The sequence below is a fragment of the Rhopalosiphum maidis genome, chromosome 2, assembly GCF_003676215.2.
Source record: "Rhopalosiphum maidis isolate BTI-1 chromosome 2, ASM367621v3, whole genome shotgun sequence".
Classification (NCBI taxonomy): domain Eukaryota; kingdom Metazoa; phylum Arthropoda; class Insecta; order Hemiptera; family Aphididae; genus Rhopalosiphum; species Rhopalosiphum maidis.
This window is the reverse complement of record NC_040878.1, coordinates 89,048,899-89,068,290: the sequence shown is the minus strand read 5'-3', so window position 1 is coordinate 89,068,290 and position 19,392 is coordinate 89,048,899. Positions and strand designations below refer to the sequence as shown.

At 26.8% G+C, this 19,392-nt stretch overlaps 1 protein-coding gene across 1 annotated transcript in view; it reads left to right on the top strand.

Moving 5' to 3' along the window:
* The window catches only part of LOC113551658 (GTP-binding protein GEM), a 29,371-nt gene extending 10,198 nt beyond the window's left edge, over nt 1–19,173 (top strand). Inside the window, 6 exon segments of the mRNA XM_026954034.1 lie at nt 4,431–4,595; nt 5,103–5,402; nt 7,721–7,809; nt 8,813–8,827; nt 8,829–9,012; nt 18,837–19,173. Coding sequence (XP_026809835.1) covers nt 4,431–4,595; nt 5,103–5,402; nt 7,721–7,809; nt 8,813–8,827; nt 8,829–9,012; nt 18,837–19,096 — 1,013 coding nt within the window. The 3' untranslated portion in view covers nt 19,097–19,173.
* The last annotated feature ends 219 nt before the right edge of the window (nt 19,174–19,392 follow it).

Genomic DNA, 19,392 nt, shown 5'->3' with positions numbered 1-19,392 from the left:
TTATAAGCTCATACTAAATAACACGTTTATTAATTATTCCTACTGAAAAAGTTTTTAATTATATCAATTTTATAAAATACTCGAGTAACATTCAAATACTTTTTCTATTTAGTTTACAAGTTTTTTATTTTAAATTTAATCATGAAAAATAAAATATAAAAGTATATCGATAATATAATTTAATATATAAAATACTCGTATCACAATCGAAAATGTTGTATGTATATTCAATAAGTCTGAAAGAGTGATATTAACTATTTTTCATACCCATAGGTGTAAAGGGTGGCCAGTTGCGGCGCTAGGCGTGGGCAATGTGGGCCATTTCCCACAACCTTGCACCTCAAAGGGCCTCGCGTTCTAAAGGGCTTTATAATTAACCTTAGAGAAATATGGGAGAAGTACCTATCTATACAAAAATTATTGTATCTATAAAATTATTTTATTGTAAAAAAAAATTATAAATATAATAATTAAATGTATAGGTACTCGTCAATAACTCATCATATTAGAATATATTTTTGTACCCATGTAGTTATTTTTTGTTACTATTGTAAATTGAAAATACACTATATGAGCGTCAGTTAAAATTGGAAACTTGATTTATTATTTCTAAAAATCATAGAACAATTTGACAGAAAAAGTGTTGTCAGTATTAAACTATTAATGTCTAATAATGATCGTTTCTAGGAATTTCTCTATAGTCAACACGTGTATTGTGTACCTTTACTTTCGTTACCGAATGTTATCTAAGCATTAGCAGTTTTGTCCATTGAAACGAAAATTGCGAATAATTTAAATTACGAAGATATACTTAAAACATTTAGTGAAGCAAAATACCGAAAAGTCCATTTCTTGTAAATAAAAAAATAAAATAAAACTTCTTATAGTATTATTAATTTAAAAAAATATGTAAGTATTTAGTTTTATAATTATATGTAAATAAAATTATATTAAAACTACATTTGCAAATAAAAGGCTAATAATTAGAGTTTATTGTTTAAAAAAATTCTAAATCTTAATATTTATTAAATAACTATTGTTACTTAAATAATGTTTACTAAAAAAATTGAAAAAAGGGCCTTTTTAAATCTACTTCACTCACATATAAATTTTACCTCGCCCCACCACTGAGGGTGGCACTACACAAATATTTTTTAATATTTAACGTATAATTGTATACCTCAAATAATATATTGATAATTAATAAATAAAAATAGTATATTTATATTATTTTATTTTTATTTTTTATAACCCCAATTGCATCGTTTGTCAATTAAATCTAAGTAATATTTAATAAAGATAGATACCTACTAATACGAAAATACTTAACTAATATATTTGAAAATTTGGTATTCAACTAGTACGAGTATATGATGTTCTCAATGCATTCCGTAATTACTCAATCGATTTAAATGAAATTATGATAAATTTATGTAATTTTATTTTCGTCATAAGATAGGAACATTTTTATTCCGGTTAATGATCTCTTTATTATGTTTAGGGCTGTGCGATTATTTGATCGATTATTCGAATAATAAATTATTTTTAATGAATGATACATAATCGGTTAATCGATTGAAAAAATGCAACTCTAGGCGTGACAGTTCTGTAAAATTGATATATGTTAGTATCATCTACACACCAAATCAGAAAACCAAAAATAGTTTTTATCCTTACGCTAAATGTTAGCACTGTTAGCATTATAGGCAACCAAACTCAACACGAGTTCATTTTGTACGAGCGACTAGCCGACGAAGTGCACATGGACAGCTAGTTATAGTATAATATTTGTGTATAATATTATGTAGTATATTACATATTTTTTATTGTAAATTATACCCAATCAAATACTCAACTCAAATACCTTGACAAATAAAACAGATAGTAATTTTTAATAACACCAAATTATACGGTGAAAAAATACTCTATACAATTATCGAGAACAGAAATAAGCTAAAAAAAAAAACGTTTCAGTTAATACTTAATTTATAAGAAAATAAAAAAGTTGTATAAAAAATATGAAACTATTTTAGAGTAATCAATATCCTCTATATATAAGTAATTTTTTTAAAATATAATAATATAATATAATATAATTTTAATATAATTTGTCTATATTACTTTTAAAAAATATTTTTTTCTACAAGTCAAAAATACGATATCACAATAATAATATTTTCTAGTCAAGACATCTAGATATCAAACATTACCCAAGCGCTTTGTAGAATGCATTCCAAAAAAAAGATTATATATAAAATCTCAAAATAAAACGAGATATTTTTTTTATATATAAGCTTTATTCCTCGAAAAGCATGTATGGAGCTGTGTTTACACACTGAATAGATGATGTCATATGGCAGTACACAGCCATTGCGCTTCAATAAAAACTCAAGTTCTATACTGTACATATAATATAGTCTGTAAATACAAAACACTGTCTTACATAAATTATATAACATTCGCATCACAGTCTTTTCTCAAGACGCAACATTATTACACACATTACCTACTTATTGCTAAGGTCAAAACCCCAAAATTTGTCAAAAAAGATTCAATTCGCTATTTTTCCGTTTTAAACTATTTTGAATCACGTTCATTGCGCAGCTTCAATGTGGAGATATACCTATATAATTCATGATCATGTATTTCCTAAATCATTGTTTGTATTTTTGCATATTATACCGAATATATTTTATGTAAATTATAAATACTTGTTAAAAAAAAAAATTATCTTTTACTTTTTTTCATCTAAGTCGTTTTTTAAGTTAACAAATTATCCTTTAATTTGTATAGGGAACAAAAGGTGAATACTTCTTAATTTGAAATATCGATTGATAGGTATCCTGGCAAAAAATTTGATTCGCTACTCTGTAGATCTAAACTTAAAATTCTCAAGCATAAGAAAAAAAAACTATTCATTAAATTATATTTGATATATTATTTTAGATATATCAACGTATATAATGTAAAAAGGGTTGGGCATTGATTACGGAATAATAAAATAGGTTTAAAAATCATTATTTTCTATTTAGAAAATTAATGAAGTCAAATGAACAGATCACCCTATATACGTTGTACTTAATATTATACAACGCACGGCAATTAACAGAAACACGGCCGCACGCAGTAAGAGTGGTGATTTACAATGGGAACGTGCCAAAATCGTCGACAACGATTGTTGTTTTTTCGTCTCTGCTGAGCCAAATACGAACGAGCACGCTACTGATGTACCTATATATACAACAGCAGTGTATTATGTATATCATCAGAGCCTATACGATATTATAGATCGTACACTTATTAGATGGCGAAAACGGAAGCCAAAATCGGTGGTGCTATGGGCGGAGACGGGGATAAGGCCCCATCAAATATATTATATGTCCCCCCCCTAAAAATGTTGTCTTGTTTTAATGTGACTCGTATTCTTTTTAGGATTTATTTGAATGTATCTTACTACCCAATTATTTTCTTTTAGTTTTAATAGTTAAAATAATATTATCTAAACTTATTTAAATGTATCTTTCTATTCACATATTCCAATATTAGCAATATTTAATCAAGACGTCATATTTAATACACTGGACTCTAAACTCTATAATCTAATCTCACTATACAGTTTGGTGATTTTAGTATCTTATAATTGTAGACAGTTTAATATAAATAAAAATTGAAATATCTTTAACAAATATAATAGGTTTACATTCAAATAATTTAAATCTTAGGAATATTTTTACTACATTTTCGTTCAGGTTTGACAAACATTGAGCACTAGCTTGGTTCTACCGTTTTCACTTTTATTTTCAGTATCATTATTATTATTCATTTCTGCGACGAACAAAATATCAATCCATATCGAATATTACAATATGAATTCGATGTTTTGACGAATAAAAAAACATAAAAATTATAATAATAGAGCGTATAGACTTGGAAATAGATCTTTGATTTGGCAACGGCACGTTTTTACAACGCTTATAAAACGGATTTCCGGACGTCTCTTCAATCGCTGAAATCTCTATACATACAAAAATCTACATTTTACATTTGTTATAATAAATATGTGAAGACACGTATAGCATGTGTGTAAAATGCATCCATCTTGCTTCATATACCGTCTCTCTTATGCGTGCGGAAAGATCAAATCATGTTCATATTTATATATATATGATAACTTGAACCGTAGTATATGCGCACACGACTCTACTCTCTGTCTATTGCCACTAACAAAGGATCGTCGGTTCATGGATTTATATATAGAAACATGACTGGAGTGGCCCTTTGGCAAAACGCCTTGCCATTGATCCATTGCCGACTAAGGTTTTATTTATCATTCATATTTGTATATATATAATATGTTAGTGCGTGAATGCGCTATATTTCTCTTCGGTGAGTATAAATCGTTTTAAAAATAAAGTTCTTCTTTTTTTCAGATGGAACGGCGTTCAAACGGAAACCATCTTCCAGGAAAGTCAACTCAAACCACAGGAAATCCGGAGCGTTCTTAGACGTGCCGCCGGGTGAAAACAAAAAACTCGCAGAACCCGAAGATCCTGAAAACTCGTACAGACTTAGGTCGTTTAGTTTCACATCAAAAGGTGAGATAGTGTTGATAAACTGATAGTGGTAACTGGTAAAATGTAAAAACCGTATCAAATAAAACTATTTTGAGATACAATGTGTTGTTCAAAATTTAATCAATTTTTACTATTATTGAAAAAGTAAAAGTTTCTAAAACTACAACAATTAGTAGAGAAGATTTCATATAGTTATTATTAAAAGAATGATTAGAATAGGTATTTTAAAAGAATGTTCAAAAAAATCTTTTACTCTTTTATTACTTATATAAATTTTAAGATGTCAGTTGTCAAAAATGGTTTTACCCATATTATGGTTTTTAATAGTAAAAATTAAATAAGAATTAAATAAAAGAAAACGTATTGATATCGTGTACAATTTTAAAAAATTAAATTTTTATAAAATAGTTTATACATTTTTAGAACAATGAATGCATTTTATTTTAAGATAACCAATTTTTTTTATGTGAACACAATTAATATTTTTTCCAAAAACTCAATAAGACGATAATGATGTTTATTTCACAGGTATCGTCAATAGAGGCGATTCGTTCAGGAAACGCAGGTCGAGGAGCAACAGCCTGGCCCGAGAAGACGACCCTAAGGAATGCACGCCACCGATCCCGTACGACAATAATAGCCAACAGCAGCAGGTGCAACAACAGCAAGTTCATTATCAGCATCACCAGCAACACCATCAAAACGAAAGCGGCGACGAAATCGTTTCGTACACAGTATCCCTTATGGGATCAAGAGGAGTGGGAAAGACCACTCTCATAAGTCAGTTTATGACTTCAGAATACATTAATGCCTATGAGAAGCAAAGAGGTTTGTCGTGGAATTCCTTTATAACACATTAATATAATATATACATTATACATATTTGTATAAGCTTCGTGTTGCGTCCTCGCCTCTCTTTATCTAATAGTATATATTTAAGAGTTATTAAATTAACTATTTAATAAGCAACACTAGGTTTTTTTATTATTTAATAATTTTAACTACTTCATCTTTGAAAAGAAAATCTAATTTTTATTACTATTTTTCAATACCGACATTTTTTTTTTTTAAACTAAAACTACCTATTCATTGTATACTTAAAGATGTAACATAGTATCTTTGTATTATACTTTCTATGAAGAAAGTTGATACATATTCATTGCAAATTGAACAAATAATTTTTCTTTTTAGCATAAGTTTATATAAACATACAATCCGATGTCTTGATTCTTGATTCATAGAAAATAGTTTTCGAGAAACTCTTCGTTATTAAGTTTATAGTGAAGTATCCGCTTACCATACTTAAAGTAAAATTAAATTATTGATTCAATATTCAAATGAATAAAAATAATGAAGAATTTTATTTACAAACAGGTGCCTAATGTTTCTAATAATATTTTATTCTCTCCAAAATCATTCAATACTATCGAGTAAATAAATTATATACAATCGTAAATTTAAATTTAGTTATGAGTAAAATTAGTTTTGTTCAAAATGTATAGTTATGGCCATTTATTAAAAGTACTCTAAGTGCCTAAATAGACAAATAATATATACCTATCGTAACTTCACAAAAATATGAATGCTTGACGCTTATTTTCGTCTTCGAGTTTATCGCAGTCGGTCCCAATACGGTTTAAGTGTATAAATAGTATAATATATACGTATATTGGTATATTACTATATTACATATAAAAATACATGCCACCGTCCATAAGAATAATATAATATTATTAATGCTACACTACCACAATTTTGATTGAGGTCGACTATTTTTCATCGAATTTTACTATAATTATTGTTATTATATATCTTCGCCAAGATTATATTATTATAATAATGCGATCGACCGAGCTAAATATAAAAATATAATATATTATTATAAACACAGCAAAGCCCTAATAATAAGGTAATAATAATCAAACAAAAACAAAAATAGATGTATCAAATTTTAACATATTTCTCAATAAGTTATACAGTGAAACTTCCATTTTACAAAATGTTTTGTTTAACGAAATATTTTTAAGAACTATGACCTTCATTGTTCATGAATACATAATTCTATTTAAGGAATTCCTCCATATTATGGATTTTTTGTTGTTGCTTTTTTGACTTCGTTATATGGAAGTTTCACTATATGATATAATATAATATTTGTTTGAGCCATTGAAAAAGTTTATGTTTCGTAAGTATAGTTTAAAACTCTACGTACCTCCACTGCAACTGAACTCGGTGCAAAAGTGCAATATATTATAATATATATTGTATTAACTTATTTCGATATTTTATTTTTGAAAAATTTAATATAATATTGATTTTTAATCAGAGTTATAAAAGTTAAGATAATGTTGGCACTTTTATGTAGATCAAAAATCAATAATAATGATTTCATAAAATACTTTATTCTCCGAAATAGTTCTTTTAGAATTATCTATTTATTTTCCCGACTCCTCTAATGTGTATTAAATGACAATGTAAAAATCGTGATATGAATAGCTGTAATATAATATAATTATGATAACAATTATTATATTATTATCATTTTTTATTGTTGTCATAATTTTACTAATATTCGCCTAGATGGTGGTGACAACACCGTCGAGGCTGATACGACCTATTCTCCGATAAACGGCATTCAAATATTTCAAACTATTTTCTCGACCCTACTGCGACGAGGCAGAAAATCCTTTGGCAATATAGCACTGTCACTATATAACTTCTACAATCTACAACTAATACTTATATTACTACCACCACCTCATCTACTACAAGTACGACAACTATCATAAATTATCAACGACGATAAGTTGCCCGGCTCTTCGGCGACGACTCGCGTTTCAAATTTTGACATTATATTTCCGACCAGACCAATGACGTGACTATATCATATTTGTATACAACGTTTATAACCATAATAATATTATATATTATTGTTGTGTATTATATATCATATTTTATTATAGTGGGGGGCGTGATTTTAGACTTTTTTTTAAAAGCTACCAATTTTCAAAATCTGGTCGAGACAAGTATTTACGCTAGCCAGGCTGAATTACAAATGTGTATTTTACTCCACTTGAAATCATTGCTATATATCACACCAAAGCTATATTAATATACATACTATTAAATCGTATGTGTTATTTCAGACAACTACGAATCGTCAATGCAATCGGTGTGCATAATGTTAAACGGCGAGGAATCTGAATTGAGATTTATAAATGACGGAGAAATTTTGGTAAAATGATTTTATTTATTATATTTATAATATACAATGTACCTTTTATGCATAGAAAATTAATACAACTCGCTGCTTTTATATAGAAAAAAAAATATTATATAATAAATTATAATGTGTTAAATTAAAACGTTAAAAATTGTAATTTTTAAACACAAAATTTTAACTCTGATACCTATTGAAAAACAAAATATAAATATTTAAAATAATAATCCACTACCTGTGCAAAATATTTATTTAATTGTTTTTCTTAAGATATAATTTTAGTTTTAGAAGTTTAGTATGTTACCTATTTTATGTAGAACAATTGCACAGTTTTATAGATAATTTCTTTGTAACTGTAAGGCTTGACATAAAATCACATATTTGATTGCTCTTTTTAAACTCATAGTACGAATTTGTTCGTTATCTTCTAAAAGCAATAAATAGATAAAAATACGAATGTTTGCTTATCACGTTTAATTAACTGTGTATACAATCGAATTTCATTAATGTTCAATGATAATATCCAAAGTTACTTTCATACACGTACAAATTATTGTGTATGAGTAAATGTAAATGCAGCTGTATATTAACGATTTTTAGGAGAGAGTACTTATTTCTTATAAGTTGCCCAGAACGAAATTTGATTTTGCGCCAATCCTAATAAATCTACTTAATGCGTTTTTTTCATAGTCAATGAACTGTCCATCGTCATGCATAATATAATGCTGTAATATATTATATTATTTATTCATAACTAAATTAGTAATAGCTGCTAATAACTTTCGTAGACAATAATATTGATTTCACGTTGTTGTATTGGTATACATGGAGCTTATAAATGCTTATATTATAGTATTATATCGTCAAATGTTAGACATCTATTATGCAGAGTGTACAAAAAAATGTGTATTAATATTACATATTTTGTCGTGTTGCCACTATACAACGTTAAAATAGTATTTGAAAAAATCAAAAAAACTTATAATACAGAATATTATATTATTATGTATGTATATAGACGAAGGAAGATCGACATGACTGGGAGCAAACCCGCAGACGCGTACTTAGTAATCTTCTCAGTGGTGGACAAAAACAGTTTTGAAATGGCCGAGACGATACTGAAAAATCTCCGGGAACACGAAATGTCACGACCGAGACCAGTCATATTGGTCGGCAACAAAGTCGACATGGCCAGAAGCAGAGAAGTGGCGGCCCAGGGTATGTATATTACATTATTATATCATATAATAATATATATTAAACTATCTATTTATACAAATAAAAGTTTTAAAATATATGTTTTTATATAAATACATTTTGCCGTATTTTATATTTTATTTAGATATAGATTTTTAATATTCTTATCAAGATTATTTTTTGGTTCTTTTTCACAATATATGAAACCAACATTTTGAATTAAAAATAAATTTGTACACGAGGCCATAGATATTTACGGAAAATGATTAAAAATTTAGTATTAAAAGTATTTCAAACTAAAATGCAAAATCAGTTTTTGATAGACTAAAAATTTGATTGAAAAATGTAGTGTAATCTATTAAAACACATCACTTAATATATTTAATAATGTTACTTAGGATATATATGTATATTACACTACACAAAAGGCTCTTATTGAAACCAATGTTATTAAAAATGAAAATAATACTCACGAATATACATTATTTAACTGAACAACAATCGAGACAAAGTCCAAGAATCGGCCTCTTAATAATAATAACAATATTTTATATAATATAGTGTTTACTATTATTTAGTACTTGTGCGCTCACATAATATTCAAGTGTGAAATGTGTGCATTTCAGTGAACATATATTGTATACGTTTGTTGAGCTACCGATAAAGAAAGGAATTACATTAAATTATATTAATATTCTTTCTCCTGTTTTACAAAAAGTGTACAAATATATTAATTATCTTAGTTTAGTGATAATTTAATACGAGGGAAGAGGATAAGTTTTTTATCTATAAACATCATTTATCTCTATTATGCTGAGTCTGAAATTATTTAAAATAAAGTCAACATCGATATTAATGATAAAATAATAATTCTAACGTTTTTGTAGTTAGCTAAACTAGATAACTAAAGTTTCATAAAAAAAAATGTTTTAAACGCAAAGCTAAAAAAATGAATTAAGTGACCAAGAGCATAACGCGTAAGGATGAAATAAAGTAGATTCTTTCATTATACAATACGTGATATTCAAACGCCAATACTTTTCCTATTCGTGGGTCACATAAAAATGTTTCACAATTTCAGACAACAAATTTTGTTCCAATATGTTGACTAAATTTAAACTATTTAGAGTTATTTAAAGTTTTCATTATTTGTTGGTTTATTTTTTTAAAGAATTCATAAAAAATGTCATTATCGATTAAAAATCATAAGAATTTAATATAAAACACGAGTACCACAATTTTTTTTTTTTAAAAGAGTTAAAAAATATTTAAATGACAAAGGCATGATTTTTTTTTCCAAACGTTTGAAGTTTAAATATTAAAACATTTATTATAATTAAAAATATATAAAATGTTCAATTTTTATTGTTAAGGCTTTAAAATGTATTACAAATGTCATCATGTGTATTTTTTATTGATACCTAAAAATCTTAAAAAAAATTGTTTTTAGTTGTTCAAATTTTGATGGAATTGTATATTTAAATGAATAATAACAATTTTAAATATTTTGTTGTAATTCAAAATATTATTCAAAGAGAATGAAATTTATTTGCTTTTTTTTCTATTTCAACATTCACAATAACATTTCCAAAATATTTAGATTAATTTTAAGTTACTGCAGCTTATTCATACCATTCTATGATAAGTGGATACGTTTTGATTTAAAAATTAATAGCTATTAATATTATAATCATGTGATACATGCATATAATATTGTAACATTTTTTTTTGTCAACAATTAATTCAATATTATTATTTATAGTAAAATAAATTATTACTACATAATAATATTAATATATTAAATTACTAATACAAGGTGATCTCGGCTAAGAATCGTTTTTTCATATGCAACGGTTTTTCAACGAATTTCGAAGTACACTTGACACCTATTGTATAGCAGATGATCAGTTACATATTAACCTACTTTCTACGACTATCTGTCGTATACAAAGTCGAGTGATGTTAATGATCAATTGTTAAGTAAATATATTTTTTTTAATGCGATTTATTTAATAAGAAATATTAAAATGAAATAACATTGTTTGAGAAAAATCCTATTGGTATTAAATTATATTTATGAATTACTACAAAATAACTAAAATTATTATTATTGTTGAATTATCAGATAGTGTACAAAATGTTCAGATATAATTTTTAGATTTTTAGAACCGAAAAAACATATCTAACCAATAACATTTATATACATAATACCTAATATATAATATATAATACAAATATCCTTAGAGGTTGTAGTAATAACTCAACCGGAATAATATGTTTGCTTAATAATTGTATAAATAAATAATAGGTATATATATGCATTCATATATTATATGTTATGTAACAGATATTAAATACTATCAAAAGAGAAAATAGAAAATCAAAAGATTTTAACTAAGATGTTAGTTTTTATGGAATCGTTTGTAAGGTTTGGATGCTTGTTCGGGGATGGTCAAATAATAAATATTGATGCAAAAATTAAATATTTATTCGTATACAATAACTTTAATAAGAAGCAAAAAAATCATATACGACACTCGAGTAAGATCTTACCACTCCTCCCCGCCACCCACGTAACACTTCGGAAGCTATTCGCGTTTTTATAGTTTGTTTGTTGTTTTTCTAAATGCTAAGCATAATCCACAAATTTACTTCAAACAATCTGAACAATATTGTTTACATTATTATTTACACGTTGCAAAAGTTGTATGATTAAAAACCCATTTTTTCTTGCATATTATTGTTTACCCTTCGAGACGAACAAGATAAATACATTTTACAAGTCCGTATACAAGGGCGCTATAAAAACATCCGAACGAAAAATTGTGTTTAATACATTATTATTGTTATCATTTAATAATAAATATAATATTTACGCAGACATGTTTAAAGCAATATCAAATCGGAAACGATTATTCACTGTTCATTGATATCCGCCTTCGAGAACAACGTTGTTCGAACAATTGGCTAATCCAACACATGCACGGTCAATTGATAATAACAACGACGGTCTGCGTATTATAAACATCCCAAATTTACCACAGTCTTTGATCGCCAAAACGTTTATAATATGTCTTTAAACATCAGAAGTAAATTTGACAATGATAATTATCTACATATCCTCCACGTTATTATACTGTTTGTATTAGAAGTTAAGAAAACCGCGAAAGACACACTGCTATTACTATATAATAGACATCGAATGTACTTATGTACCTCAGCATTAAGATATAGTTACTGCTGAAATATAAATTTAATGATAAATAATTGAATACGAAGAAGATTCTTAGTGCACCAAGATAATCTATCATTCTATATTATATATATTATATTATGTAAATTAATGTCATTGATAATTTTTTTTTCAATAAAAAAGACATCTGAACCATTTTTACGTTATTGAATATTTAAACAATTAGAATAATTGTAGTTATTTTGTTGTAATTCAAAAATATAATTTATGAGCTTAGAACATTTACATATATTATGATTTTACTATTTACTATACATATTGACATTTTCAAAATATTTAGTCCAATTCTAGCCTATTTCTAGTTTACACCACTTTTACACTACCAATTTATATGATTTAAATGTATAATTTTTATTTTATAGCGAAGTTTTTAATAAAAATTAATTCAACCTACAACTGTTAATAGTAAAATAAATTATTAATCTTATATATAAAATATATAATAATATGACAAAAAAAACTAATAGATAGTCTCCGCTGAGACTCGTATTATGTATGCTACGATTTATCGTTGAATTCAAATTTAACATATCCATTACACCGACCGACTCAATTTCGAGGTAAACTCAACAACTACTATACAGCAAAGAGAGCTTTCTCATTTTTTTTTATTTATCTCGATTATTCTGAAAAGCACTTTCTTTTGATTACCTTCCTCTTCCTCTCAAAGTACTAATATGATCCGATTTGTTATCAGAAACCTTTGAAGTTGAAGATCGAAGCATTTACCCTGCTATAAAAAGTGTACACAACCACAAAAAAACACATACACATTACACATCATTGTAAAACCAGTGCATTTATCGTTCCACTCAGAATTTAAAAAAAGCCTCTCGTTAAATCGAGAGCTAACGGAATTTTAAAAAATGTCCAATCTTTGAGGAGTTTCAAGCAAGCTCATTACATCACATTTAGAGTAATCCATTCTACCGGTCACACTTATTCTATCATTAATCGTTGCGTTTTTTAGTTTCGCAAAAACAAAAAAATCTTGATTAAAAATACCCCTTATATAAAAGTACTATTGTTAAAATCGTGATCAACTAGATATAGATTTATTTGTTTCGAGTTACTTACTAGGTATCATTATTGTTATACGTGATCTACCTAGCGCAAGTGATCTATCGGTTACACGTTAGTGAATAGTGATTACTAGTGTTTGAGAAAAAGTTGTATTTAAAAATATATTATCTATAGCATAACATGATTATTATTGCTATAATTAAGATAAAATAATAAACGTTAGAAGTTGTTTTTATAAAAAAACTGATAATAATATTATCTTAAGAACGAAAATGATTGGTTTTACCATTTATTTTGTTTTATTATTTATAATTTTTTTTAATATTGATTTGGGTTTTGTAATATTATAATAATAATAATAATAAATATATAAACAAAAAAAAAAAATAAATAATTCATATGTACCATTGAATACCGATAGGTAAATCACACGTAACAATAATTTATGGTATTATAGTGGTTCAAGTATATGCAACAATGTATGGAGCTGTGCAAAAGTCGCGGTGAAATAAAAAGTCGTAGAAATTCTTCTTTCTCATTAAAAACATAATTTTTGTGGATTTTCTCTTCTTGTTTAGTATTAAATATTCTAAAATATTGTCTTCTTCTTCTTTAAATAATGACATCTAACTATTATTAATATTTATAAAAACTTATTAGTTATTCATAATTCGTTGAAAACTCAAGAATTATTAGTTCATGTTTATAATATGTTATAACACTTATTATAACTTTTAATAGAGTTAAGACCTAGTTATCTAGTTATCAAGATACAAATACGTTCTAGTGATCCCTAATGATATAGTTCATCAAAATAATAACATTATTAATAGAATGAAATTTGATGGGCACCTATTATAAGTATATTATATAATTTTATAGCCGATACACTATTTTCAATATTTTGGATCTAATTAAGTCCATCAAATAATTTTCAATTTTTGATAATAAAATTATTATAATATTAAAAATTAAAAATACAATCATAAGTTTATTATATTTTTCATAATTTGTTTGAATATGCTGCATGTTATGAAGTATTAGATTTTAAACAAATAATGTTGTTATATTGTATAAAATTAATATTTTCATTGATAAATATTTACTAAGATGTTTTTGAATGTATCCATTCCAAATTATATCTTTTTAACAATGCCCGAAGCAAATAAATTAATAGGTAAAAATAATCCAATGATTTGCATAAGTATTAACAAAGTCTAGTTATCACTATAGGCACTGAGATGCTTTTGCAACTTTTATAACAGTATAATAGCTCAACTTATATAATAATACATCAATATATACTAATACTAAGTAGAAACTTCATTGTTTGTAACATCAAGTTTTTTTTTTTTTTTACTAAACCCCCTCAGACACCAATATCGTATCAATATAAGCACATAGGTATTTAAAAAAAAATACCGTCAATACTTGTTTTTAATAAAAATAAAAATATTATTTTTGAAATAGGTACAATAGGTAGATATTAATTTTCAGGATCTCCTCTCTCAGTAAACATGTTGAAAATCGGCGTTCTATCAGATGAAGTTTCTCTGATCTTGCTCGCTCTGACTCTTGTACGTCACGTCTTAAAAAGTCCAATCTCCGACTCTTTTATATAGGTGCTTTTCCCACTATACTGTCTATACTCGGTCATAGCCCTTCTGGTCAAGAGATGCACACCGTCGCGCGTCGTGTTCCCACGGTTCGTGCGTAGGTATGTGCGATAATCCTTATTATCTTATGGCATCCGGATGACATACCTCTTACGTCCAAATCCTTAAGGTCATTGTAACGCGCAGCTGCTCATACCTGGTTAAGTCTACTGCGTAGCGTTTCTTGAACCTACGCATCGCATTTATTCCTGTGTTAAATGCGTTTTGCAAAAAACGAGAGTATAATCCTTGTTTATATAATTGATGTATATCGATAAGTACCAGGATATACCAGGCCTACAAATCATCATACATAATATTGTTTTACTTAACTCTGCCTCGTCATATTCTGGAATATGTTGCTTACGCCGCGGTATCTTGTTACGTTGTTATAGAATATCAGAGCACGTAGCAGTACTTACCACTTACTGCGTAAATGGAATGACTATGCATCAGAATTCGCATTTTATTCCAAAATGACATTAAAGAAACCCGTAACGGTTGTGCCGTAACGATACTATATTATTTTGCATTATATTGTATAGATTGTTTAATAATAACAACAATAATAATGTCAGCAAATAATTAGAGAATATATCATATATGGAGTCTTGAGTACGCACACCGTTAATTAATAGTCAGCGCGAGAAGATTTGTGAAACAATTAAAAACCTGTACGCACGACAGCGTCCAGAAACAAAATAAATCGATACGCACCCGACGATATGGTGTAATATAGATTTTTACTAATTAATTATTATTAATTATATTAGTTATAATCTCGGACGTGATTAACGCGTCCGTGACGAATGCGTGAACATCACACGCACTATTTATTCGTAGGTATCTACACATGATGTTTCCTACCCTCTGAAGTGATATTCAAACATTTGGGTTTATATAGAAGTGTAATCTTATTCGGGTGAAAGCCGTTTGAGCGAGTGAAATTATTTTTACCCGCGTGAGTAAGACGGGCGATATTACTATAATATTACAATATCAATTCATTATTAATTATTAATTATATATCTACCTATGTGATTTGATTTAATTGTTTTTATTTTTTGAATTTCCAATGTACTCATAACTATACGTCTATACAATATATTAATTGATTTACCTATAAACCTATCCATACTTATTCGTCCAATCAGTATTTATTGTAGAATAAACATCATATAATTAACCCATTATATAATTTTTAAACTATTAATTTTTTTTTGCCATATAATACTTTATAATATTATTATATGTGAATTTCATTATATTTTGTATTTTTATAAAACTAATACAATATTAGTTTTTACACGTCACATAATGTACACTAAACAAATTTTTACGATTAGATAATACATTTAATGCATTTATTCTACTTGTTTTATTTTTATATAACTATAAATAAATAATTGTTGTTTCTTTAAATGCATTGTAAAGTATTTTAGAATGTTTAACTAGTTAACTGAAACTGTTGACATATTTTATGCCACATAGCTGTTATTTAAATATAAAGTATGAAAAACGTTGTTGGTTTTAATTTTCAATGCATTTTATACTGTTTTTTTAGTGCATTATAATATTCACATTCCTAATGATATTAGATTATGTTACAATTTCTGCGTACTTTTAAATAATAGATTTCGACAAAAATGTTTGTTAAACCAAATTAATGAATTCGTGATGGTTATACGTTGTACCTATGTACTATAATTATGGTGTTTTTCATTTAACGTGAAAATGAAATAATATCAAATGGTAATTAATTGTAGTCATCTTCGTAAAATACACGACGTTAATAATAACAATAAATTGGATAACTTTTTTTAAACTCCAAACAATTAAGTTATAAACGTTTATTTGGTTTTATGTTTTTTTTTTTTTTTATAGTATATTCAATACAATTTCAAGTTTTCAAACTATTATCGAAAAAATTAAAATTAAAACGCTCAACACCGCTTATAAAGTTATATTTACAATTTAAATTTGGTAAAATGCCGAGTGATGATTTTGGTTGGCACTAAATATTACTCTACACAGTTCTGTTAGTACGCGTGTCACATCAATAGTAATTACAGACGTAAGTGACTACTAGTAGTTTTGTTAAAATGTTGTTTTTCCTCGACATTTCTAAAGATTGCTTATTTAAGGCCGCTAAAAAACTAGTGACTAGTAAATGTTAACTTCTATAAAGTTTAGATACTCTTTTATAAGAATCACCATGTAAACTCCGCCTATAAAATGTAAAGAAAACCTTAGATATTTCCTTTGTCGAATCTTAATTAACGATTAATATAAAGCATATTTAAAAAATAATTTTTTAAATAGGTTTTTATTTATAACTAGGAATATACGTAATATGACGAGTAAATTATTGATGATAATAATAATAATAACGATTGTGTTAGTTATTAATAATAACTTAATATTATGGTCATTATAATAACGAAAATGGTAATATAGCTATGAAGGATATTTTCTAACATTCAGCACATAAATTTAACTTATTAGTAGGCCCCGCTCCTTGAAAAAATTCCGATTACACTATTTATTGTTTAGCAGTACTATGTACATAACTATTCAAAGATGATCAAGTTAAGGAAAATAATTAACTCAATTTAAGTTAAGTTAAGTGAACTCAACGTTAAAATAAATTAGAAGTTGATAGTTGAAAAATCATAAATTTGGCTCGTTAATTTTAAAGTTAATATGAAAAAAAAATGTTAACTTAATTCAGTTTAAAAAGTTTATTTACTTGTTTTTAATTAGTACATATTATAGATCACGTACAGAGTATGCTGTGCCTATCTATAAGTATAATATTATTTAGGAAATAATTAAAAATAAGAAATTTAAGAAATATAACAGAACTTACAGTGTTTGGATTTTGTTATTATTATTAAATATACATTTGCGACAGCACCAGCTATTGGATATATAAAAAAATACTCGTACGCAGAGATGAGCTCAAAAATAAAATAGAAGATTACATTATTGTTTTGTATTGATTATTTATAGATATTGACCATTATGAAGTATTTGCGTAATTAGATTTTAACAGTAAAATTCAGGCAGAGGATTTTGATAGGTTGTAGAAGAGCCCTCCCTCTCTTCTACGCTTTCTTCTTGGAAACTGTGACATTCAACCATTCAGTTAGTATATACTATATGCTTTACAAAAATAATTATTATTGTTTAAAATCATGTAACTATACCTATTTATTTTTGAATCAACGGAAAAAGCTATTTTATTTCAACAGTCAATTAGATTAGTTAAAGTAGTTATAATATATTGTATAGTAATCGGGTCATCGTACATTCTGTACGAGGTACGGGAGTGTGTATACGAGGTGATTCAATTTCTTAACGACAAACGCTCATTATTTCGCAAAGTTAAATTATTTCGTTTCTGTTATACAATTTTCTTTCAGAAAAATGTTTAAGATACATGCAACTCAAACATTTAATATTTCTTCAAACTTAATTTGTATGTTAACCATCAACTTTTAAGCGTTTTAACTGATTATATTGATATTACGATTAACGACTACTATATATTTGATTTTATAGCCAGATTTTGCTTTTAACAAAATAAAAATATATTCATACTACGTGTTTAAAAATATTTTCGATATGGTATATTCGAAAATTAAAAAATATATACAGGTTTCGAAACAAGAAAATTATTTTCTAAATTACGTCGGTACACTTAATGGACGTTTATCCGAAACTCTATTTACAAAATCGAAACGACTATATTATAGTTACAGAATGTTTTATTAGACTTTCGGTTGCTAGTAACTTTTTTTTCTTTTAAAATTATTTTAGACAAAAAATTCAAGATTAAAAACTTAGGATCGATTGTCTATAGAAATATTAATATATAACAATACCATTTTTTTTTTTTGTTTTTCGTACAGAGGGTAGATATTTAGCGTGTACGTGCAGGGCCAAGTACATCGAAGTGTCGGTCGGCATCAATCATAACGTCGACGAGCTGCTGGTGGGTATCCTCACGCAGATCAGACTCAAGAGGGCCGACGGTGGCGTGGGACACGACCATTGGTACAAAAACCGGAACATCCTAAAAGCCAGTCTCAAAGCTAGACAGATGCTCACGTGGGTGTTTGGCAAAGAGGACACGAAAATGAAAAACTGTGAAAATCTCCAAGTCCTCTAGCCAGTGTGTCAAAAAATATACTATAATAATATGCGTATTTATATAAATATAATTTCATTTTTTAATTCGTGGTTTTATTTTGTTTATTTTTTTTAACGATTTTATACATTATTATATTTTATGCAAATAAGTTTGGTGTGATTAGTGGTTATATTGCAGTATCATTGCTGTTGTCGTTGATAGACACTTAATATTTTTGATGATATAATTTAAATCAATAATATATAATATCTTCCGCGTATAAACAACATTTATAAAATAACAACATACGAATTAGTACGATAAGAACCACATAA